General features: G+C 42.3%; 2 protein-coding genes across 2 annotated transcripts in view; one reads left to right on the forward strand and one right to left on the reverse strand.

Moving 5' to 3' along the window:
* Positions 1-25,806, forward strand: part of RNF207 (ring finger protein 207) — a 56,596-nt gene that overhangs the window by 1,803 nt on the left and 28,987 nt on the right. The window contains exons 3-7 of the mRNA XM_066605698.1: positions 3,573-3,705; positions 16,074-16,218; positions 17,677-17,758; positions 21,248-21,323; positions 23,835-23,960. Coding sequence (XP_066461795.1) covers positions 3,573-3,705; positions 16,074-16,218; positions 17,677-17,758; positions 21,248-21,323; positions 23,835-23,960 — 562 coding nt within the window. The remainder of the gene's footprint in view (positions 1-3,572; positions 3,706-16,073; positions 16,219-17,676; positions 17,759-21,247; positions 21,324-23,834; positions 23,961-25,806) is intronic.
* On the reverse strand, positions 6,820-12,600 carry LOC136631695 (intelectin-1-like). Its single transcript, XM_066605983.1, has 7 exons — positions 12,528-12,600; positions 11,647-11,805; positions 11,001-11,248; positions 10,222-10,380; positions 9,893-10,013; positions 7,979-8,082; positions 6,820-6,972 (listed from the first exon to the last, which is right to left on the reverse strand). Exons 1-7 carry the CDS (start codon positions 12,598-12,600, stop codon positions 6,820-6,822), a joined length of 1,017 nt encoding a protein of 338 aa, XP_066462080.1.

Consider the following 25,806-nt stretch of genomic DNA (forward strand, 5'->3'; position numbering starts at 1 on the left):
ATCTGTTGGTTTCGTTGCCGATAATACAAAGGCTGCAGATAAACATATCCTTTGTTACCTCGCATTCATTCTTGACATGACACATAGCGGATCTCGGTGGCTTTAGCTGCGAACAGCTGCAAGTAGAGTGTTGCTACTTTTAGCCCAGACATAATGCCGCGACAAAGGCTTCTGGGACGGACTACAGCGATAAGTGGACTCTGCTGATCCTGATGATGTATTGTTGTCACACAGGCAGATAATCTCACATGCTCCAGTCCATGTATACTCATGTTTATGTATACTGAGGCCTTATAGTAAATTAGGTGACACTGTTACAATGACGTATGCTGTGGGAGTGCACAATACTGACACTAAGCCTGGGTTCACACAGGGCGGATTTGCTGCTGTTTTGCCGCGGATTGTCGTTGCATATCCACACTGTGGCAAAACCGCTGCGTTTGCAGTGCAATGCAGCACAAATGAGTTTTGCAAAAAAGCTGTTCTCACAGGGTGGATTTTTCCCGCACAGCCGCAGTGCGGAAATGCAACTGCAGCGCGTTTTTCAAAGATGCAGCATGTCCATTCTTCTGTCTTTTCCGCAGCGCTTTTTTCTCCATAGACCTCTATGGACACAGCACAATCCGCACCAAAATACACAGCAAAAAGTAAAAAACGCTTGCGGATTTTTCCGCAAGAAAATCCGCAAGCCAAAATTAACCTTTGAAGCGGTTTTGCTGCTGAAGCATTTCTTCTACGGCAAAACCGCAATGGAAAAACCACGGCAAAACCGCAGCAAATCCGCCCTGTGTGAACCCAGCAGTAGGCCGCTCTACTGGGTTTGACAGCATCATTGTAATGGGTGATGACTTCATTGTAAAACACATGAAAATAGAGGAGACAGCACTCCATAATTGCAGCATTAGAAATGCCATGTTTGAGCGCTGCTCTGCGAACCCCAATTGAAATCAATAGAGGCGTGGTACCGCCATAAAAAGTGGTCTGTGTGAGGGTGGCCTAAGGGCGGCTTCAGACAAGACTCAGCGTGACATATTTGCACAGTGAACGAGGCTGATTTGCATGTGTGTCTACGCTGATTCCTGTACTTTTTTATGCATGTAGGGCCTGTTCATATGTGCACAATATCCTCCACCTTGATTTAAAAGGCTATTTAGCCTAACGAAGTGTGCTTTTTTTCATGGAATTGTGCAGCGTAAAGCACATTTGCGCACCTCTGCACTGCAGATAGTGGGAGTAGAGGCACTGACTGTGAAGGGACTGAATCAGCACTGCAGCCCCTCCATTCTCAGGATTGTTGGGTGGTTCAGAGGTCAAACCTCCGCTGATCATAAAGTAATGGCATATCCTAGCAATATGGCGCTACCCCTTTGAACATAAGTATGGCGGTATGCATGAATTAAAAAATGCAATACTGAAGGGGTGCGTAGGCCGCTAATAGAACTTTCTACTACCCCCTATATAAACTAATTGCAGGGTCCCACTGCTGGTATTCTCAACTGTTAGTGCCAGAGAAACTGTCTCCTTATTATCCCCCTGCAGATCAGTAGGTGTCTGTAATACAGAGGTGCAGAGTCCATGAGCAAACTGCTGTGAGGAGCAGATCTACACCCTGGGAGAACATTGTACAGCCATCATTAGGGCACTAGAGAGAAGGAACTAGAGAGGGTCCATGCCAGATTTCACCTGAGGGCTACATCATCCATACATGTTACAATGGACTTTCATGTTTGCATATCATGTCTGTGTTAGGATGGATTCACACAGGTGAAACTCGGACCGATATCGCACTTTTAAATTTGTGATTTTGGATGTTTTTGCGTAAAAATACATCACATCTATGTACTTGGGATTTCCACATGCGTGAAAAATTCACAAGTGTTTCCAATAGTTTCAGTGATAGAATTCGCATTGCACTTGCATACAAATGGCATGGTATGTGAGTCTGATGCAAATTTTTTAAAAGATCCCATAGGAAATAATAGGCACTACTTTGCAAGGATTCACCCAAAATAGCACATGCAGCAATTTTTCTAGCTCTTAGCATCGCTGCAAGATAAAAATCAAGATATAAAGATATATACCGTAGTAGTAAAAAAAAGTTAAAAAATTAATAGCTGACGACCACCAGGTGGCGCTGCAGTATGAACGACTATTTTACTTTCTGAAGCCAACTATTTTATTTCATGGATAGGAAACATGTTTTATATGTAAGCTGCACTAATAATTATGTTTAAGATATTTTCATTCAGTAATTACCCATCCACTTTGTAATTTCACTTTCAGGGATTATTCGCACGGGCATATAATTCAGCAGAGGCCGAAACTATGGACATACTTGCTTTTTCACACATGATCTGTGTGAAAGAAATCTGTCTGTTTTTCGTGAACAGGACTAAGACATGCAATGTGCAGGGTTAGTGCAGATTGGGTTGCACATGGACGGGTGTCCGATGCAAGTTGAACTTGAATTATCTGGTGCAACATGCATGTGAATAAACCCTTAGAGTTCCACAAATTGGAGCTAAGGTATTAAAGGGGAGTATATTCTGGGAGTTTTCAAATGTTTTCTATTGGTGACCTGCATCTCGGATCCCTGCCAATCAGCTGATTCCCGGGGCCACTGTCACTGCAGTCACACAGCAGGCAGATTGTGCTGACTATAGCGCAGCAGCCCTGGTTGGTACTGCAGGTGCTACTCCCATTGAATCCAACGGGAGCTATACCAACCTGGGCTGCTCCCGGGCAATCAGTTTCTCTTTTCGTCTGCACAAATTGAGTTGGTGACTGTTGCCCAAAAGTTTGACCAGAATAGGACACGCTGCAAATTTTCTTGTGTGTTTCCTGGGCATTGAGAGATGCACAGAAATCACTCTGGATCCATTATTTCAAATGAATCTACTTACACGCATGATTTTTCTCTCCCGGCGATGTTGCAAGACAAGAAAATTGCAGCATGTCTTATTTTTTGGGTGATTTTGTTGAAGCATCACGCATTATTTGCTATGGGAGCAAGGGAAAAAAATCGTATCACACTTGCATGTACATATAAATGTGATTTTACCTTTTTGCTATTGGAATAACTTGATTTTTATGTGCGTTTTTCACAAGATGCTCCAGAATTGTCATTTCAAGAGGATTATATACAAGTATTTACTACAATGGTTATGTCAGGAGCGGTGTCAGGGCCTCTTTAAAGGGTTGCATGGAGTGCTGGTCGCACAAGAACGCTGACGCTCCATTCACTTTCAATGGGACTGACAGATATATCCAAGTGCTAAGCGATCCGGTATTTCTGTCTGTTCCATTGAAATGAATGGAGTTCCAGTTGTGCATGCTTAGTCGATGCTCCATTCAGTCTGACATCACTGCAGGGGGATAAGCGACCCCACAGTGACAGGCAGAGGGGGACACAGGACTTGGAAGGAGTCTCAGCAATGTTATATCTTTGGAGGGGGATAAGTGGCTGCTAGATAGATTGTTATTGAATACTGTCAAAATCGTCAGGACCTGCTGACAGATATCTCATGTCTGCGTATTATAGCATAGAAACACTTTACTTTTCCATCCCGCAGGCACCAGTCTGTAGTGAAAGGAACCAACGCTTTACCCCCGGTGGACAGGTTATTAAAGTTCCTTGTGGACAGCTCTGCTGACTCTGGAGAGATTGTACAGTGTGCCAACTGTGACTTGGAGAACAGAAGGCAGGTATGAAAAACCTAAGAAGGCTCACTTCTAGCTGTAGACCACCTGGGCCAACAGTGTTGAATGCAATCAAATTATAAAAGCACAGGTTGCTCAACTATAGATCAGACTCAGGGAAAGACGTGTTTTGGTATATGCATGATATATGTGTATTCAATACTATTTGCGCATTAAATCAATGAGATTTGCTTGTGTTTTTCGTGCGCATAAATACACAGCGGTTATGCGTTAATAAAAAATGCAAGGGGGGCTAAACTGCACATTGAATAGCAGAGTTTCGGTTGGTGAATACGCAGTGTATTCACGGACTGAAACTAAATACGCCTGTGTGAATGAGCCCTCACTCAGATCTTTCCTTTACTTCTTATGTAAAAATAGCTGATATACCTGGCTTAGCCCGAGTTAATTTGGTACTGGTGTTTATCTGGTGTTCACACGGAAAATCTTATGAAGTCGTGGTTACTTTAGAGATACCGAGGAAAAAAATATGTTCACCATTTTGCATAGTTCTCTGCGTTACCCACGAAACACCACGTGGAGGTAACCATGCAACGTTTCCTTTATATAAAATGACATCAGGAAGTGAGAGAATTAGATTATGTACGTAAAATTTAGATGCTAATTCTTTTGCGCTTAGAATTAAATAATCGAGTTGGGACCCATTAACTTTTCCTATTTATGACATAATCAATGCTCGTGCCAAATTTCAAGTTTCTATGACATCGAGAAGTGAGAGACTTAGATTATGTACGTAAAATTTGGACGCTAATTCTTTTGCACTTAGAATTAAATAACGAGTTGGGACCCATTAACTTTTCCTATTTATGACATAATCAATGCTCGTGCCAAATTTCAAGTTTCTATGACATCGTGAAGTGAGAGAATTAGATTATGTATGTAAAATTTGGACGCTAGTTCTTTTGTGCTAGAATGGAATAAACGAGTTGGGACCCATTAGCTTTTCCTAGGTATGACATAATCAATGCTCGTGCCAAATTTCAAATTTCTATGACATCGGGAAGTGAGAGAATTAGATTACAAACGTAATTTTTGGACGCTAGTTCTTTTGCGCTTAGAATTGAATAATCGAGTTGGGACCCATTAGATTTTCCTATTTATGACATAATCAATGCTCGTGCCATATTTCATGTTTCTATGACATCGGGAAGTGAGAGAATTAGATTACGTACGTAAAATTTGGGCGCTAATTCTTTTGCGCTTAGAATTGAATAATCGAGTTGGAACCCATTAACTTTTCCTATTTATGGCATAATCAATGCTCGTGCTAAATTTCATGTTTCTATGACATCGGGAAGTTGGAGAATTAGATTACGTACGTAAAATTTGGACGCTAGTTCTTTTGCGCTTAGAATTGAATAATCGAGTTGGGACCCATTAACTTTTCCTATTTATGACATAATCAATGCTTGTGCCAAATTTGAAGGTTCTATGACATCGGGAAGTGAGATAATTAGATTACATACGTAAAATTTGGACACTAGTTCTTTTGCGCTAGAATTGAATAATCGAGTTGGGACCCATTAGCTTTTCATGTTTATGACATAATCAATGCTCCTGCCAAATTTCAAGTGAGAGAATTAGATTCCGTACGTAAAATTTGGACGCTAGTTCTTTTGCGCTAGAATTGAATAATCGAGTTGGAACCCCTTTACTTTTCCTATTTTGGACATAATCTATGCTCATGCCAAATTTCATGTTTCTACGACATCGGAAGGTAGGAGAATTAGTGGCGAGTCAGTCAGTGAGTCAGTGAATGAGTGAGGGGCTTTCGTCTTTATATATATATATATATATATAGATCACTTACTCACCCACCTCAAAAGTATCTCCAAGTTCATCCTTTTTCACTGTGGTAACTCTTATTGTTCCTCTGATTGACTTTTAGTATTGCAGCTTACTTACTACGAATCAGTCTGCCTTCATTAAAGCCGTTTTCAGGCAATTTTTAAAATAGTGCTGGTGGCCATACCACAAAAAATAAAAGAGCCTATACTCACCTGTCCTCACGCCCTGCATCTCCAATGCCACACTTCATTCTCCCCACCATTGCTCTGTTTACTGCACTCAGTCTCTAAATAGGACCAAGGACAGAGGATGTAAAGACCAGGGTCTGACCCTCATCTTTTCTTCCTCTGTCCTTGCTCGTATCACGTTCACCCTCTGGGCTAGCATGCATTTTAGGCGGGCAACACGGGCCAGCACCATTTCTGCATAAGCCAGCTGAGAGACACCATTACCATACTTTCGGCAGAGAACCCCTTTGATCTGTCTTTCTACTCTCTTCTCCTATGAATAGAATGTCACAGGCTGCTGCAGCCAAACTTAGACCTCAACGATACACAGGGTCTGGCTCTTTTGATACCTTTGGCCAGCATGCAGCAGCCATGTTCATCCTTCTGTCCAACCACTATACCGATGCCACCACCATATGCCAATCACCGTATTGGATGCCCGTCCACTAAAAATTACAATTTAAACTTGTCACTCTTATCCATAAAGCTCTCCACAGTGCTGCACCATCTTATATCTCCCCACTTATCTCTGTCTACTAGCCCTACTAGTGCTCTATGTTCAGCCAATGATCTCAGACTAACCTCCTTCATAACCCGAACCAACCACTCCCATCTCCAGGACTTTTCTCATGTTGCTCCAGTTCTCTGGAATGTGCTACCCCAGACAGCCAGATTACCAATATTAATAGTTTTAAGTATGACTTAAAAAACGTTTCTGGCAGGATTATCACGTTTTATAAACTGATTTGTTATCTTTTAGCAATATTATTCCTCATCCCTTCATTTAATAATCCCCCCCTCATTGCAGACTAATGCACTTTATATTTGTATATAAATATGCAGCATGCTAGCTGGTGCCGCCTCATGCAGCTTTATGTATATTATCCTTTTCATGTAACCCCTCTTCCCAAATTCCATTTTGACTGGTGGCCCCCTCCACTGGAGAGGTTGGAATTGCCCCTGCTTATACTCGACTCTCAGAATCAACAGGAGACATCTACTGCTTTGTCTAATCTACAACTTTATTCTGTACCATATATCAGCAATTATCAGTACAGACGTGAAGGGAAGAGTATAGCAGCAGTTAGCGATAGAAGAGGAGAACAGCAGATTCTGTGATTTCCTTGCTGCAACTGGATCCACTGCCTGCTCCATATCCGTCCCAGTCGTAGGAAGGAAAGTCTCCACACTGTTTGGGGCTTGCTTCTGGGAAGTATCCCCCTCCTCCAATGCAATGCTGCAAAGACAAGGATGGGTTGTAAACAATGCAATAATATATAAAGGAAATGTCTGGGTTATGTTCTAAATCTTGCTGTTGGCCCGTCAATCTGAAGGTCTTTAATAATGGCATAGAGGGTTAACAACATGGGCTTTATACAGTACATGTATGGTCAGACTCTACAGGCATCATTTCTCCCTCTTAAAAGGGTTGTCGGCTCTAGACAATTCCTTCCATATATTCTGTTATGACAGATCAGCCACTCTTCCAGCCCCTAAGCGTGGGTGAGTTTAGGTGTCTTCCTTCCCTTCTACTCAATGTGACATACATAGGAGCAGACTGCTTAGAAATCTATCTTATAAACAAGGTAGACAAGGACCATCTAATGGGTATTAGGGCCTGTTCATATCTCATTATGGTCTCCCTGTCCAGGGGTGCTGTTGGGCTTTCCTTTTAAGTTCCTGAAAACTGCCCCCCTGGATGGGACCTGAATGGAAACTATTCATACTACCAATAGGTCACCATTTCAACAGGTATCCATTAGCTTCTGGAATTTTGTGCTGGAAAGAATAGCGTGATGGACTGAATAGTTTCCATTCTGACCTTTTCCAAGGGTGCCGTTTTTGGGATTTTAAAGAGAAAGCCCAATAGTACCTTTGGACAGAGACCATAATGAGATGTGAACATGCTGTTAGATGTTCAGCCAACGTTCATTCAGCAGATGGTGGGGAAAAAAAGATCAAGCATTTTGAATTTCAACATGCTCAATCCTTTGTTGTTAAGTGAGATAACCTTCCACCAGAGGAGTTTGTCAGTGACCTACTACCCGCTACCCATTAAGAAGATGTGCATGCTCAGCTGAACCCATGTGTATAGAAGGGACGAAGTAATGGCTAACAGCTATTAGATCTGTATGGCCACCTTTAGATTGTAATTTATGTATTATTTGTGTACTACGAGGGAGACCTGGGGAAGACTATATGTAGAAAACATTTTATGGGTATTTCTACAGAACAATACATACATGTTCTGGGTTACATCCGGTCACCTTCATTCCTGGACACAAAGCCAGTGCTGCCTTTTCATTGTTAAATACTCGAAACTGGATAAAACCCGGAACAAATTCAGCTGTGAAGAGGGGAGATGATTAAGGAAGAGTGTAATGGGATTCTCTTACAGTATAGCTCTACACATGAATTATATATGGCAGTGCAAAACATATGTTATGACATCTGGTCACGGCCGGTGGTATCCCCTATCTCCTCCTGCTGTCGGTCATGGCTAGTTCCATGTCCTTCACCTTCTCTGCAGTAAATATGAAAAAGGAATACCATACAAGCAGCACTCACTCGTTGCCCCTCAAGGGCGGGATCCAATGGTGCAGAGCCTCAGATCAGAACCCGGACCACGATGCTGCCTCTACACTTTACGCCTTCTCTGCAGTAGTTATAGTTGTCATTTTCCTAATGCCCATAGGGCACACACAGTTGCCTCCTAAAGGGCCAGCACGTGTACCAGATTTTCCATCCCAGGCCAATTCAGACTAGCCATTATTTAAAACACTCTCCCCTACTGAAGACTGCCTGAGCAATTAGTTCTGCAAAGGTGTGTCCTGGCTGATTGACTCCTATTTCTGCTCTACTCAGCTTTCCTGTCTTCTATAATCCTGATCTCAGCTTTTTTGTGGACCACACTATATTGCTGATTATTGCTCTGACCCACCCTTTGCTTGTCATATCATTATGCAGGTCCACCTGCCTGGACCTCATCTTTGTAACCATGTCTCTGCTTGCTTCTCTGGTACTACGCTATGGTTATCCTGACCTTTTTGTGTAAGCTGCTACGACACCAAGACTACTTCTTGGGAATTAAACTGGGGGTCTCTGTAGAGAAGACCAGATTCCGATAGGTGTGGTTAAAGGGTGAATACCAGGGAACCGCAGGTGCTGCCCTCAGAAGTAACCTCAAGCTAAGATGCTTTTTGACATGGTGGATCCAAACCTGCAGCTCTGACAACATACAGGAAACTGGTAAATACAACTAAGAAGGAGCAGCTCTGCTTGTCTCTAGGAAGTCAAGTTTATGTCAATAGTGCAAGACAACTCTACTGGCAGGACCTTATATCCTGTCAGAACAGAGAATTGGGCACATTGAAATACAACATGCCTGACCCTTCCTTTGCCAATATCTGCCATTGGAGGAAAGTATGGGGGATGGGTGGTTGGGAGAGGGGAGGCATCCAGTGTTTCTGGAGTTGATTCATTCCTAAACTACATTTTCTTCTATTTTATCCAATAGATGCATTCAAAAGTCTTCAGTTTTCTCATTAGTTGCTATCTTGGGCTGTAGAACTTTACATCTTACCACACCCCTTGCAGATTCAGCGACGTCACAGAATCTTAGAGTTGATTTCTGCTATCTATTGTTTATATCAGACATTGTACACTAATCTTATGTGAGGAAATACTTCATACTCTCACAAAGCTTGCTCCTGAATCCATTGCACAATATCATATTATGGTTTGGTTGAGTTACTCTCCAATACATTCTCCAAATGTCACATTTATCAGCTTACCTCCTCCCATAGAGGATCCTAAATTTCATGTGCATGGATCCTATCCCAAGTGCTAGGGATTCCCAATATGGCAATACTTGAAGGTAAGCACCATCCAGCAATCACTGGTATCACATTAACACTTCTGGTGTATTGAAGAATATTTAAAACCGTGTAACAAGCATCATGGGTAGGAGGACAAACATGGCAGCTATGCATTTCTGCCTTCTTCATAGCAACTAGTTTTAATATGATACTGGTGATTGCTGGATGCTGCTTTTCTTCAAGCTGTGCATTATGCTGGAGGCAATCAGCAAGATCTTGGAAGAAAATGTAGTATTAGTTATAACTAAAGAACAAAAAAAAGTAGATAATCTTTTTTACCTCTGCCAAATGGTGAGTAGTAGTTAGCCGCTGTCACGGCACTTCCAAAGTCATATACAACAGGAACATCAGGTCCGTTATTAGTTAGGCAGCTTCCAGCATTGTACTTCACTGGGTATTTCTATATAGATGAATTAAGTATGAATAAAAATGGAGCTAGGTATGATAACAGAATACAACAAAGAACATTATCTTACCAATCTGTTATTGGCTAGAGTATGTTGAGCCTATACCCCCCCCCCCACTCTTATACAATCATGAATTCTAACAATATCTGACTGCTACCCTCAAGATCTGTGTCATGGTAATAAGCATGGTGTCCATATTACCTTGTACAGATGGAAGAGGTTTCCACCTTCTCCAGGGAGGAAGCCAGTCTCAGTGTGGTATCTCAGAAGAGCTAAATCTCTCCATCGTGACAATGGAGTGTCATTGGGAACATGCCACATACCGAGATCCTCAGCACTTATGTCATGATATCCTGCATTCTTAAATAGATTATATCCAATTTATTTGTTAGTTTTAGGTCATATTTTGATAAACTAACATGCATTAAGTTTAGAAGCATAAACTATCCACACTTTTTTTTACTCAGTGGGACATCTGATGTTAGCTAAACAAATCAATTCTACCTCCATTGATGCCCCCTTGTAATATCTAGGGTGTCAATTATGTTCATCCTGCCAGTCTGGATCCAAAAGTCAAACAGATGGTGCTTTTTCCCCAATTTATAAGGCATGAAACGAACGTCTGCTTGAAGATGGAGGTAGATGAGCTGAATATCTTACATCAAGTGACATCAACATGTGAGGTGATGTGACATCAACCATCCCAGCATGGTGGCCCAGAGCAGTCTAACTCTGCCCATGCGGAATTACTCACAAAAAAATTGCTTATATACACTGATAGTTGTGGCAGCCATCAATGGGCAATCTTGCTAGTTTTGGCCACAGAGGAATCGTGTGAGACGGATTGTGATCAGCCAATTCATGTTTAGATTTTGGGTCAAATATAAAGATTCAGGGATGGAACAAACAAACTTTGGATTCAAATTAGTCCCCCAGGATAAATGATGCTCAACTATACGGTATAACATAAACTTTTTTACCTTGTAATCATCACTGGTAGCACCTCCAGTAGAACCAAAAGTGGCATAGTTTGCCCAATTGCCATCTCCTTGTGGACTTTCAGCTCGATTACCCTGTTGGCTGGACCAGCGATCCCCCACAGTACACCTTCCATACACGTCATTCTCATGGACACTAGCAACTAATGTCCAGCCTCCACTGGCGGTAGTCATGTCACAGAACGTCTGGTAGGATTCACCAAAACTGGTCATGAGGGTGTATATCCCATCTGCCATAGCAAAAGCATCATAGATACATTACATTAATAATTAATTAAGAAACACTGCTGATATCAGTCCCACAAATGTATCTGGACATCCTCAACACAGGAGATACGCGAGTAATGATCATGGGGACTTCCTGTCGGACATCCTATTAAGAATTACTGTATATAGTCTGTCTCTTCTCAGGCTCATATGACTGCTACAAGCAAATATTACATTATATTCATCTGAATAGTAAATACACATAACAAAGACTGGATTTAAGTGGCCCTTTAAATTGGCCTACGATATCTGCTGCAGGTAATTCTAGCAGGCACCTTGAGCTGGTTAGAGAGATACCTGAGAATCTGTAACACTAGATATGACCACGATACAGTCATTGTAATCACATCTAAGGAGTCACCTGTTGCATTTGGGTCAAAGATCTTGATCTCCTTGCAGTTCCTGTAGCCGTGTATATAAGGCACCATGATCGGGTCGGGCACAGTGGGTTCAGCGTCATCATTCCAGCATGCCAGCAGGTTCAGGACATTCTCCTTCTTCTTGGAAATGGGACAGTTTTCTAATCACATACAGAAGAGGCAAAAAGTGCATCTTGGAATGCATGTTCATATGATGATGGCATTTCTTCATTGAACTGGAGTAGGGAGGGAGGATACTGGCCCTTAGATAGCATCTCAACTAGATTAAGTGTTCGTATAAATAGATAAAGTATCCAGTGTATTACAAGGATATATAAGCTGGCTGAGATACTGCTATCTGGATGGAGTGCAGTGAGTGTACTGCCCCATTCATCACTTGTGTGGGGGTCTTGAAGCCCACTCCTAGCTCTTGGCCCACCAGTTGAAGCCTGAGTTTGTACAGCACTCTTCCTTCCATTCTGCTGCTCAACAGGGGTCCCAGAAGTGGGGCCCACTGATCAAATATTGACACCCTATTCTAAAAATTGCCAATACAAAATCTGTGCAAATAGTGGGCCCTAGCATCTGATCATGCTCCAATATTGTCTGTGCCTCTTTCTGCTTACAGACACTTCCAGGATGCAGTGGAGAACTGGGAATGCTTGAGGCGGGAATACCCCTTTAACTCACTACTAGCAAGAATGACAAATCATTATTTTGTGTCCGTATTTCTAAATGTTACAGTCTTGTCATTGCTACACACAAACTTTTTATAACAAGAATAGTCCCATTCACTCACAGCAAGCAGTGATCTTGAAATTGGTAATTAAATTGCAAAGTATATCAGAAAATACCAGTCCTCATTCACTGTGGTACTACTCACCACATGATGTGCATGTGGAAACATCACTTTCACCAACCACCAGGGGGAGCAAAAACAAAGAGTGCAGGAACATTTTGGTCTTCGCTACGAAGAAGCAATATATTACATTAGTACAGGGGTTAACGCTAAATGGGGATCTTTGCAATTAAGAACACTATTAATAAATAGAATGTAGACTTTAACAAAATGATGACATATCTTTATGTTTAGTTTTAATAGTTACATAACATTCCTATAGAGAAAAGATTGCAAAACTAATCAATAATAATCATATGTTGCAATTTTGTAGCCCGTGTGAAAGAGGCCTAAGGGCTCCTGGACATGAGCGGCATTCTGATGCTGAATAGGCACGTCAAAAAATTGTGTCTAAAAAGAACCCCTGGTTTCTTATGGCTTCTTTCAGATGAACGATTTTTTGACACACCGAAAAAAACGCGATTTCTCTCCATCAAAAGATAGGACATGTCCTATCTTTTGACGGCACAACGCTGGCGGCTCCCATAGACTCCTATGGGAACCGGCCGGCAAAGGGAGGGTGCGGAGGTGGAGCAGCATACTTGCGAATAGCAGCTGCGATGTGCTCATGGCTGCTATTCATTCACCTGATTTAATGCTCTGATAGCCGCGCTGCTTTAGTGACGCTCGTGTGAAGGAGCCCCCAGAATAAAGGTTTAGGGGCCTCTTAAAACAGCTCAAAAGGGATGTCCAGTCCTGTGTAGGTTATTCAGATTTATAATATACGACACCAATCCCTCAGCATTGTCAAGATACCTGCTTACTGGGTGTAAACAGAAACATTCCTGTTTATATTTAGGGTAAGTTCCCATGACGGAAATTTGCAGCGGATTCCAAATCAAATCTGCAGTAAATTTCGCCTGTCATGTGACCCATTGATTTGATTGGTAATCCACTACCATTAACTAATATTGGTATGAACTATCAGCTTAGGGACTCTTTCACACAGGTGACAGCAATATCGCCGCAAGAAAATTGCAGTGATATCACGTTGCGTTTTCTCGCGGTGATATAACGATTTTCTGTTACTACAAAGTCGTGTGTGGTGCTACAAAGTCGAGCGACTTTGTAGCTCTCTTTTCCAGGATTTTCAGGAGGTGCTTGAAATATAAGCCCTACCCTGAAAATAAGCCCTAGTTGCATTACAAAGAAGAAAAAAAAGAATACATCATCTAACAGGCGTTGCTGGCTCTGCGGCACTTCTACTGAAGCTGCAGCACTTGTCTGTAGTCTTCAGCCAGTGCCCCCTGGTGAAGGAGGTTAAAAATCCCACCTCCAGGAAGCCAGAACGTCTGTAGAAGTGCGGTGGAGCGGACAGCGCTGTTAGGTAATGTATTTTTTTTTCATACAGCTAGGGGTCATTTTAGTGGAAACAGTAGGACTTCCTACTGTAAAATTTGCATCACACCGCATAAAAAAGTCTCAGCTGTGAGAAATATTAAAATTCTGGCGGTAAATAAAAATGCATCCATTCACCAACAGCAAGCAGTGATCTTGAAAATGTGGGGAGAGTGAAACACAAACTATAGTACATTAGAGTAAACGTTGATTATACAGTGAGGCTGGCTGTCCTCTCTCACACCAGACTGTACAATGGTGAAGCTAGGAATTCGTTCACGTTTACAAAGATTCATTTAATTTCCTTACCCCACAATGTAAATGCCCTGGCCAAGGCAGACTGGTGGCAGTACTCCCCCCGGCACCCAACACCCAGGACATGTGCCCCACCAGCCCACTAGATACACCCTTCTAGACTAATGACCCAAACACCCCCCTCTATATGGCGGTGACGTACCTTCTGCAGTGCACCTGTATGGCAGGTATGGAGTCCCAGTACATGTAGCAGCGGGGGGCACACAGCTCTGATGTGGACCACTGATCTGGAAGATAAGACAGCCAGCTTCCTAGACTCCCCCCATTCACTGCCATCACAACACTCGATTCCACTACTCAACTGTCACTCAATGTTTAATTGAATAGCCTTAATTCTGTGTGCCTCTTCTAATGACCTGCAGTGTCACCTTCTTAGTGCCCTTCCATCCGCTCTCATGAAACAGGAGTGCCAAGCTGGGTTACAGCTTCCTAGTTTGGGTATCATAACACAAGGCACATGAAATCAATGGTTTCATTGTGTCTCGTTATGCGTCCGCGATTATCATGGCCGCATGATGGGACAAAAACATACCCATAAGGCTTCTTCAGACGACTGTATGTGCAAATACGCTCGCCTCAGCGCTACGTATTTGTGTATGGACAAGTCATTTTTGTGTGGTCATGGCACATAGTATTGTAGCAATAAAAAAGACTTCGGCAGCATCCAGGGTGCAAATTGATATCCAAAGTTTTATTCCCCCATCGCAGAAAAACAGGTAACGTTTCGGCCATGTTGGCCTTTGTCAAGCTCGACAAAGCTCTGGCGACCTGCTTTCTTAGTACTGTATTTGTGGCGTACGGCATGTTCACATGTGCATGCAAAACACCCTCGCCCTGATTTAAAAGGCTATTTAGCCTAATGAGGTCCAAATGTAGTCTCCCCCCCCCCCCCGTTATTGCGCAGCATATTGCACATTTGGGAGGATTCTGCAAATGTGCAATTATTGATTACATATTTGTGCACCTCCCATAGACTTCTAAGGGGCCCTGGGTGCGCAAATATGCAGGAAAATAGAGTAGGTCTTACTTTTTTGCGTGCGGAGAATGCACTCGCACAAATCTTCATGGGAATGAACCCATTGAAATCAGTGGGTTCTATTCTCTGTGCAAATACGGTCACTTACACTGTACTTTTTGCACACATGGGGTTCATATGCGCACGCAACACCCGCCCTAATTAAAAGGCTGTTTAGCCTAATGAGGTCTAGATGTGATCTCTTTTTTCTCGGAATTGCACATTTGTATGCGCATTGAACGCACCTCCCATAGAGCTCTATGGGGACCTTTGGTACGCAAATGCAGACAAAAATAGAGCAGGTCCTATTTTTTTGCGCACGCAAGAAAGAAAATGACATCAGACCAACTAAAATCAATGGCTTCTATATTCTGCATATTGTGCATGCAAATACGCCCATGTGAAGCCGCCCTCAGTCTTTATTTCCTTCACGACTTACATAATAGTACCATAATCACATGAGCAGTCGGGTCACTGCCTGCGGTGCATAGAAAAGACTACTGAGCGCACGCTCAGAATGGCGAGGAGCAGTTCTCTCTACGCATCGGCATGTAGCACAGCGCCAATATGGGGCACACAGCAGGGAACTGATACAAACCTCAGATTAGATATTGTCTTTTACACTGTTCACTGATTACTGTAGTTTATGTCGGCGGTCCGGTTCCCTTTTGGGCTCATGCCCATGAGCGTTGCGGGATACGCCTGCAGATTTACGCCATGGGAGTATGCAGTAGAAATCCGTCCGTGGTCGCATCTTAAGATACGACAAGTGATAATATGATAGTGACAATGCAAGCGATAAAGTGCTCTGTGATTGGATGAGTGACATATAATACCGGCGCCTGTTCTTCTTCTTCATCCAGGATGGTGAGATGATGTATTTCTGCAACACCTGCAACCAGCCCTTATGCACTAAGTGCAGAGATGAAACCCATAAAGCTAAAATGTTCTCCTCCCATGAGATTGTGCCTCTAAGTAAGCGAGCCAAGGATATTCACAAGAAATGTGGTAAGTGTTAAGGCATACCAGCGGTTAAAGTGACATTACTCCTGATCGTAACCCTTTCTCAACATCCACTGTATACAGTCAGCCGGCTCCATACTCAGCGGGTGTCAGCTGACATTCTGCTGCAACAGCTGGGATCAGAGACATCTTTAATTCTGGCCATTTAACCTGTTAGATGTCACAGTCAATAGCAATTTCAGAATCTAAGGAGTTTGGCCGAGGGGTCCGACAACCCCACAATAGTATTACCTTAATTGCGCTGACCTGAAGAATACAATTAGCATACCATTTTTACCATTCAGTGAATGCTGAAAAAAGCCCTCCTCGTAATCCCTAAAAATTGTGTAATTGCTATTCTTTCTTCATTTCACCCCACAACTTTTGATAATGTTTATAAATAATACGTGATTTGTTACCATTAGACAGTACAACTCGTCCTGCAAAGCAAACCCTCAAAGGACTATGTCTGGAGAAGTTGGGTTGTTAGCAAACAAAGAGATGGAGATGCGGTACTGGCTTAAATTTATGGAAAGGAGGGAAACAAACACCAGGCCTCCTGGGTGGAAAACCAGTTGCCATAATAGAAGGCAAAAAAAAAAATCACTGCTGGCGGCCATACTTACTGATATACTGATACAAAATACAAGGGCAGGTATCAGCATCACATCCCTCAGCATGCAGCGCAACCTGCTGGGTTGAATTGTATGTGGCGTCATTAATAGTTTGCAAGCCCGCATGGTATAATACACATATCAGTTGGCCTGCCGCACTCTGTATACCTTATCTATATGGGCAGGCATAATACTAAGCAGCCCCCTGCGGAATATTCAGCACCAAAATCTGCGCGGCTAATGTGCGGATTTTGATGCAGAATTGAAAATCACTGAATTCTGCCAGCAATTCCGCATCAAAATCCTCAGTTAGATGTGCAGATTTTGGTGCGGAATTCCAGGACGGCATATTCTGTAACGCTGTTGCTGGATATTCCGTCCCTTGTGATAGCACACTATACCCGCCCTAGTATCTGTATATCAGTATGTATAACACTGGCATATGTCCTTTTCCTGTGATTTGTTTGTAACCATAATGGAGGACCAATTTTGATGGCCCCCTCTCTTCTTTGTATACTGGTGGTAAGGCAGAGGATGTCTTGTAAGACAGGAGGTTAGGGTAGTATAGGAATTCCGTAAATAACTGCCCATTCCATGCCCAGCACCCTTTATCAGTTGTGATCGCACAATTCTTGGTGGATCTATATGAGGCTAAGGCTGCATTTTAGTTTCTGCATTGGTAAAAACATTTGCAACAATCAGTCGTTTCTCTTCCATGCAGTGGTCAGGTTTAAGGTGTGTCAATATTTGCAGTGCTTAATAATGATCCAAAATGATAAGAAGGAACCATGCATTACAAATAATTTATATATATAGTTTTCTAATCATTTCTGTCTAAACATTCCCACAGCCTTACACGAGGAACCCTACATTATGTTTTCTACAGAGAAGAAATCTATGCTTTGCATCAACTGTTTCCGCGATATGCAGGTGTAAGTGATAATATTGTGCTATAAGAGAAATCTATCTATATAGCTATCTATCTATCTATTTATCTCCTATCTATCTATTATCTATTTATCTATTTATCTCCTATCTATCTCATATCTACCTATCTCATATCTATCTATCTCATATCTATCTATCTCATATCTATATATCTATATCTATCTCATATCTATCTATCTACCTATCTCATATCTACCTATCTCATATCTATCTACCTCATATCTATCTATCTATCTATCTATCTATCTATCTATCTATATCTATCTATCTATCTATCTATCTATTTATCTATCTATCCCATATCTATCTATCTATCTATCTATCTATCTATCTATCTATCTATCTATCTATCTATCTATCTATCTATCTACCTATCTCATATCTATCTGTCTATCTATCTATCTATCTATCTCCTATCTATCTATCTGTCTATCTATCTATCTATCTATCTATCTATCTATCTATCTATCTATCTCATATCTATCTATCTACTTATCTATGGGCTCATTCACACGGGCTAAAAATCAAGCAGAAGCTAGCTGCACAAATAAATCACAGCTAGCGCTGCAGAAAATGGCATGAATGTGTGATTTCCCGCTATCAAGTCCCCAACTTAATTAGTGGTAAAATTGCCCATTCACACAATTGGGAGCTGCGTGTTGCAAAAAAAATGCTGCCGCTCCAGAAGGAGAGAGAGAACGATGAAGGAAAGCCTCCAGAACAGCCCCTTCTCCACGGCGCTTCCCTTAATCTCAGCAGGGCTGCAGGAATTCCCTAGCAGCAGGGAAGAGCTGTTCCCCTGCAAGGGAGAAGTAGGAATTCCCCCCGGTAGTGGGGAGAGAGGGGTTCCCCTGTAGGGGAGTAGGAGGAATTCCTTTGTAGCAGGGATAACCACTCTCTCCCCACTACAGAGGAACCTTACCTTTTCCCCCTGCAGGGGAACCCTTCTTTCTCCTGGTTGCAGTGAAATCCCTTTATCTCCCTTTGCTGGACAGCTCGCATAGTCTCCCATAGGAGATTATGGAGGCTTCTGTGATTTTCTGCCAAAAGATAGGTCAAGAGTCAAGACCTGTTTTTTCACACAGCAAGGAATTTCAGTGGCTGAATTCCTATTTTTTTGTTGTTGTGATTTTGACACGGCTACAAATTGTTCATCTGAAGATTTCAACAGGAAACCATTGGTTCTATTAGTCGCGATTTTTTGACTCATGTAGCTTAGCTGCAAAAAATCGTCTGTGTGACTCTATCTATCTATCTATCTACCTATCTCATATCTATCTATCTCATATCTATCTCTCTCATATCTATCTATCTATCTATCTATCTATCTATCTATCTATCTATCTATCTATCTTTATCTATGCCCTATCTATCTATCTATCTATCTATCTATCTATCTATCTATCTATCTATCTATCTATCTATCTATCTATCTATCTATCTATCTATCTATCTATCTATCTATCTATCTATCTATCTATCTATCGATCATGGCCCAAGCAACAAGGCCTCTCACTAGCCAAGCTAGAAACCAATTGCACACTGATGAGGGGCAAAATCCCTGAAACAGCTGTCTGTGTATGCTTTCTATGGCTTGATTTTCAATTCTCAATCATTGTTTTGAAGACTTGTTTAACCCATTCCCGCTGCAGGGCGTAAACTTACGTCCTGGAGATAGCGCGGGATCACATATGATCCCGCGCTATCCCGCTGCGGGAGCCGGCTGTCAGTCACAGCCGGCGTCTCGCTGCAACAGCGGGGGGACATCGGAGATGCACCCGCCACTGTTAACCCCTTCCCTGCCGCGATCTAAGTAGATCGCGGCAGGGAAAGAGTTCACAGAGGGTGCGCGGCTCCCTCTGTGTCTCCGGCCGGAACTCGCGATGTCATCGCGAGAGCCCGGCCTGTCACCATGGCAACAGGACGCCAGACACTGGCGTCCTGTATTGCCTATGCCTGAGATCGCTGTATGAGCGATAAGGCATGGGAGAGCAGTAGCTCTGTCATGCCTTATGACAGCGATCATCAGGGCAGTGGTTAAAGTCCCTCAGAGGGACACAAACAGTGTAAAAAAAAGAAAGATTTTAAAAATGAATTTAAAAAAATGTAAAAAAAAAGAGTAAAAAAACCATTTTTTATGCTTTTTCTCAGATTAGCATAAAAAAAGGTAAAAAAAAAATAAAACCCCACATATTTGGTATTGTCGCGTCCGTAACGATGCGTACAATAAGTTGCACATGCTTTTGACTGTGCACGGAAAAAAACGCTAAAAAAAAAAGCTAAAAAACTGAGGCAAAATGCTCATTTTTAGCATTTTGCCTTACTAAAAACGCAATAAAAGTGATCAAAAAAGCCGTATGTACGCCAAAATGGTACCAATAAAATCTACAGCTCGTCTCGCAAAAAATAAGCCCTCATAGAGCTCTGTACATCAAAAAATAAAAAAGTTACGGGACTTTGAATGCAGCAATTTAGAATAGAAAAAAGATTTCCAAAAAAAAGGGTTTTTATTGCAGAAAAGTGGGAAAACCTAAAAAAAATGTTAGAATTTTGGTATCATTGTAACCGTACCGGTCTGCAGAAAAAATGGAAAGTCTCATTTATGCTGCATGATTAACGCTGTAAAAAAAAAAAAAAAAAATCTATGGCAGAATTGATGCGTTTTCTCTCTCTGCTATCATTAAAAAAAAAATAAAAATTTTACAATATAGTCTATGTACCCAAAATTGGCATCGATAAAAAATAAAGTTCGCCACGCAAAAAACAAGCCCTCATACGGCCGCGTCGACGGAAAAATAAAAAAGTTATGGCTTTTGATAAACGGAGAAGAAAATCCGCCAAAAATTGTTGCGTCCTTAAGCCCAAAATAGGCCATGTCATGAAGGGGTTAAAGGGTCTGACATTGCTTTGAAGGTATGCTGCCATCCAATAGATGGCGCTACAGAGGTATTGTTCCATCTTCCTTATTTGCATACAATTAAATTGGAAATGTACTAATATAATGTTACTATGGGGGTTTATAATTCTATTGCTGGAGTGATCTGATAGCAGCTTTCAGGGCTGCAGCTGATATTCTGTGATCTTTTGGTGGGAGACGCAAGAAATGTAAATTCATGCTGCACCAAGGTCATCAGTTTCTGGACACTTACATGCAAGGCTATACATACATAGAGGCCCTTATAATGTGGGGCCACAGGTCAAATTTTCCCCATCTTCCTTACCTTTAGTCGTTATGAGATTGTGTGGGTCTTCCCCACTTCCAGTTGTGGGAAGGAAGGTGCATCAGGCTAAGGGTCGCACCACCTTACTGTACTACAAGAGATAGGAAGAGATTCTGAACAATCCCATATTGTATTGTGCTATGTGACCCCGCTGACTATGTGTTACTCCGGTGGCCACTGTTCTCATCAGAATATATATAATTCTTCTTTTTAAACAACATGTTTCATTGTGTGTTTATGGGTTTTCAACAGAGAAAGTCGGGCTCATTGCATTGACATAGAAACAGCCTATATCCAAGGATGCGAGAAGCTGGATCACGCTGTTATGGTAGGTGGAAGCCATAAAGGGTATTGATGCTGCAGCTGCTCCTGACCATTCTCACTGGTTCTCAGTGCTACAGGAATACAGGGTGGGCCATGGAATATTAGCCCGTCACCCCACACGCATGAAAGCGGTCTAAAAGGAATATCTGTCTTGGTTGCCCATAGCAACTAATCACAGCGCAGCTCTAATCTTACCTCAGCCGTATAAGAAGTAGCTACCAATCACAGCGCAACTTTCATTTTACCTCCGCAGTATAAGAAATAGCAACCAATCACAGCACAGCTTTCATTTTACCTCCATAGTATAAGAAATAGCATCCAATCACAGTGCAGCTTTCATTTAACCTCAGCAGTATAAGAAGTAGCTACTGTAGTGGCCCAAGACACCTATATCTGGCCCCTCCATAATTGTCATACATGTCATGTCTTCAATGTGGATGCACTGTGCAGTGTCTTGTCTGCTGTTATGTGTATTGCACAGCTGCAACATGTGAAAGGTTAATGTCTGAAAGTGGCTGGGATATGTCTTGGAAAGTAACAGTTCTGTCTAGTCACTTGATGTCTACCCTCTATAAGTACGAGTGATTGAGAGCAAGGTAGGGTCCTTCTACTTCAATGGCTGAGAGAGGAGTGAGAATGCTGGCCACATGGGGGTACCTTCAACCCTCATGTGGTGAAGTGATGGAAGAAGAGGAGAGGTATCCAGATTTCCACCAGTCTAGGAACCACCTCTGAGGAGTGCAAGGAGTGAAGAACTCCGCCATGCGGTGTTCTACAAAGCAAGTTCTGAATAAGTGTCAGCAGAGTGTTGTGTCCCCCTCCGGAGTTATTCAGAGTCACAGAGTGTGTGTGTGTATCCAGGAGCAGAGCACCGAAGATAACTTAGACTGTGGGCCCGGTTTCATCCTGTGTTGTCCTCCCTGACCATCTGCTGAAACACTGTCCTTCCTGCACGTGCGAATAAGCTGTATTTCTGCAAGAAGTAAAGTTCCAGTCACTGCCCGTTCCCAGTGATTGAGGTATTCAAAGCTAATTGTGGACTCTCTTATTTAACTGCCGAGAATTTGCCGGTGTGAAAGGAACAGTGGTGTCACACGTGACATCTTCAAGTCCACTACACTTATACCGGTAACTGCTGTCCCAGCGTTGCCTGTAAGAGGCCTAGCGGTGCCTTGGCCAAGGTTCTATGTGTCTCTCCGGGGAGGAGTCTAGTAGAGCCACCGTGACAAGTCACACTTCTACCTCACCAGCTCCTCATGTCTTGGTCGCCGTGGGGCACCACATTACCACTCACAGTGCAGCTTTCATTTTACCTCAGCAGTATAAGAAATAGCAACCAATCACAGCGCAGCTTTCATTTTACTTCAACAGGATAAGAAATGAAGGCTGTGCTGTGATTGGTCGCTATCGGCAACAAAGACAGATTTTCTTTTAGACCACTTTCATAAGAATGCGGTGTCGGCCTACTTTTCTGTGGTCACCCTGTATAACAACATCACTATATGTGGTCGTGTGCTGCGACTTCGTCTGCTATCACATGGCCATAATATAACCACATTTTGGCATCAGTATTATGGCTGCAACACCAGGAACCACTCTAGTTTTACAAAACCCAAGTATAGAACCCTATGGCTCAGTACAGCATGGAGGGCTGGGATTTGTAGCCTCCAAACTGACCATAAAATGTGCAAAAAAAAGAGACCGTGTTTGTGGTCAAAACGTTGTCTGGAGAAATAAAGGCGCATCGTCAGTTGATGCAACATTTTTTGCACTATTTATGCTGCTTTGGCCTTTTTCTTTTGGAGGTTATGTCTAAGGATTGTGGAGTTTCATTCCGATTTCTGGAGCTTTGCATACTATCCACTTCCCACATTGTTGGTTTCCTGGCAGTGCTGCTGATACCTATGTACTGATGACCATGAAATCTGGTCATACAGTATTCCAGCTATGTGAAATCAGGCATATGCTAATTATAATGGAGTAAGAGTCCTTTTAGACGAGCCGGTTAGTATTTGAACGAGCAAATGATGTAATGACTTGCTCGTTCGCTCTCGTGCAGCCTGTTTAGATAGGCAGATACATCGTTGGCGCATTTTGTTTACATTCGCTGTGTAAGTGGATAAGAGGAACTGGACAATTGCTGTTTAAACTGAACGATTAGTGAATGGATCTGTGCCAGCGGTACCAAACCAGGTCGCTGCAATACGGCCAATGCTATCTGCTTTCAGAGAGTGGTGCAGCCATCAGCTGAACACCAGTGATGCTGAGTGGTGGTCCACTGATTTCACCCCTTCAGATGCAGGGGTGAAGATTACTGCAAATCTGCATCAAAATCTGCACCAATTTGACAGATTCCTTTTCAGATTTTCTGCTGTGGAACACCACACTGATTCCGGTACTCTAAAAGAATTGCTGGATGGTTGGCAACCCTGGATCTATCTATATCCATTTATTATATACACATATTATACACATTACCAGTCTATATATTTACAGTTTTGGTTATTTAATGTAGACAGTGAAGGAGCTGCAGACCTCAACCAGAGAGGCAATTTTCCTACTGAAGGCCTTAATTGAAGAGGTCCGGAACAGCGCAGATGAAGAGGAGACGTCAATCAATACTCTGTTCAGCAGCATGCAGGTATCCTGGGAACATACACAGCATGGATCTAAGACAGGAGTAATAGTACTAGACACACATATTCAGACGTGTGGTCATACTATAGAAGGGGTAGCCAGTATGCATGTGGAATTGAAACTAACACTACATGATTTGCTGCATGAGTAAGATATGTGTAGGATGTAGTGTCAGAGTGTGTGTTTGAAAAAAAACACATAAAGATAGGTCCTGTCCTATCTTTCCTGCATGTAGTATTAACTAGGGGTAGGAAAGGTAGGGCAAAGTCCTATATTTTTTTGGACGCAGTATTCACCCCCCAGAAAAGAGCTAGTGAAAACGAAACCATTGAAATGGTTTCATTTTGTCCTGTTATGTGCTATATACTGCACGGAACCGTGTGGCGTCTGCCAGTTTTCTGGGTTAAAGAAATCTGCTACTGGATAGAGTCAGGGGTAATGGGGGACAGACACTATAACTTAGAGGGGCAAAGAGGGGGACACTATAACTTTGAGGGGAATTCTCTGCACAACTTCAAACAGAAAGTTTTATATAACACATGATAGCTTATGATCCAGCAACGGATGTGACTACAAGAGAAAATTATATAATTGCAGATGTCCCGTATACCTGCCTGTATTTATGTATAAATGACACTTTCATGCTGGGATGTAACTTGAAGCTTTTGCAGTTTGCAGAAATTTGATCACCATAGTTAGACTCTTGGGGTCTAACCCTCTTTCCACTCATAAGATCCAGACCATCCCTTATGAGGTAGACTCAGGGGGTCCTTGGCCTACAGCTCTCATTTTGAAATCACTGCTTGATACTGTGTATGTATGTTTGACAATCCCCTGCATCAGCCTCCTCATAGTAACATAGTATGTTAGGCTGAAATAAGACGTATATCCTTCTAGTTCAGCCTATTATCCCCCCAGTGATAACCTCTCTAGGTATTGTAGTCCGCTTATTCCATTTATTACTTTAGTTGCCCACCTTTGTACCCGCTCAAGCTCTGATATGTCCTTCTTAAGTATCGATGCCCAAAACTGTCCACAATATTATATGTGTGGTCTGATCAGTGACTTGTAAAGAAGAACAATGTTCTCATCATGTGCCCCTAGACCTTTTTTGATGCTCACCATGATCCTATTTGCCTTAGCAGCAGCTGTCTGACACTGGTTGTTCCAGTTAAGCTTATAGGCAACTAAAATCCCCAAGTCCTTTTACATGTCAGTGTTATCCAGTATTTTCCTATTTAGTGTTTAATGGTGACATGTATTTCCTCTGCCCATGTGCATACCTTTACATTTATCAGTGTTAAATCTCATTTGCCACTTTTCTGTCTAAGCCCCCCAACCCATCCAGATCAATTTGTAACTGGATTCTGTCCTCTCTTGAGTTAATTACTTAACATAGTTTTGTATCATCTGCAAATATTGATATTTTACTGTACAATCCTTCTGCTAGGTTATTAATATATTAAAAAGAATAGGGCTCAGTACTGCCCCCTGTGGTACCCCACTAGTAACAGTGACCCAATCAGAGTATGTACCATTTAGAACCACCCTCTGCTTTCTATCACTGACCAGTTACTTACCCACTTACACATATTCTCACCCAGACCAAGCATTCTCATTTTATATACCAACCTGTCGGGGACATAGATGGGGGACCTGATCAATCCTGCTTCTATCACCGATTTGTGACAGATTGACTACACCAAGCGCTGTTGTCACTATGACCGCTTGTCATGGCCTCAATTGATTACTTTAGCGAGGTTGCAAGTGCTGAGTTGTTAGAATACAGGTGGATTTGTACCCAGCTTTCCCAGGCTTCTTCATGCATGCAGAACGGAAGCTCAAATCAC

The sequence above is a fragment of the Eleutherodactylus coqui genome, chromosome 6 (assembly GCF_035609145.1).
Source record: "Eleutherodactylus coqui strain aEleCoq1 chromosome 6, aEleCoq1.hap1, whole genome shotgun sequence".
Taxonomy (NCBI): Eukaryota; Metazoa; Chordata; class Amphibia; order Anura; family Eleutherodactylidae; genus Eleutherodactylus; species Eleutherodactylus coqui.

What these genes read in the sequence shown, in the direction of transcription:
- LOC136631695 (XM_066605983.1), bottom strand. Translation starts at nt 12,600, where the DNA reads ATGTTCCTGCACTCTTTGTTTTTGCTCCCCCTGGTGGTTGGTGAAAGT. An exon ending in TTCCACATGCACATCATGTG is followed by an intron (nt 11,806 to 12,527) that starts GTGAGTAGTACC and finishes GTATGTGATTAG; the next exon opens with AAAACTGTCCCATTTCCAAG. An exon ending in ACCTCTTCCATCTGTACAAG is followed by an intron (nt 10,014 to 10,221) that starts GTAATATGGACA and finishes TCATCTATATAG; the next exon opens with AAATACCCAGTGAAGTACAA.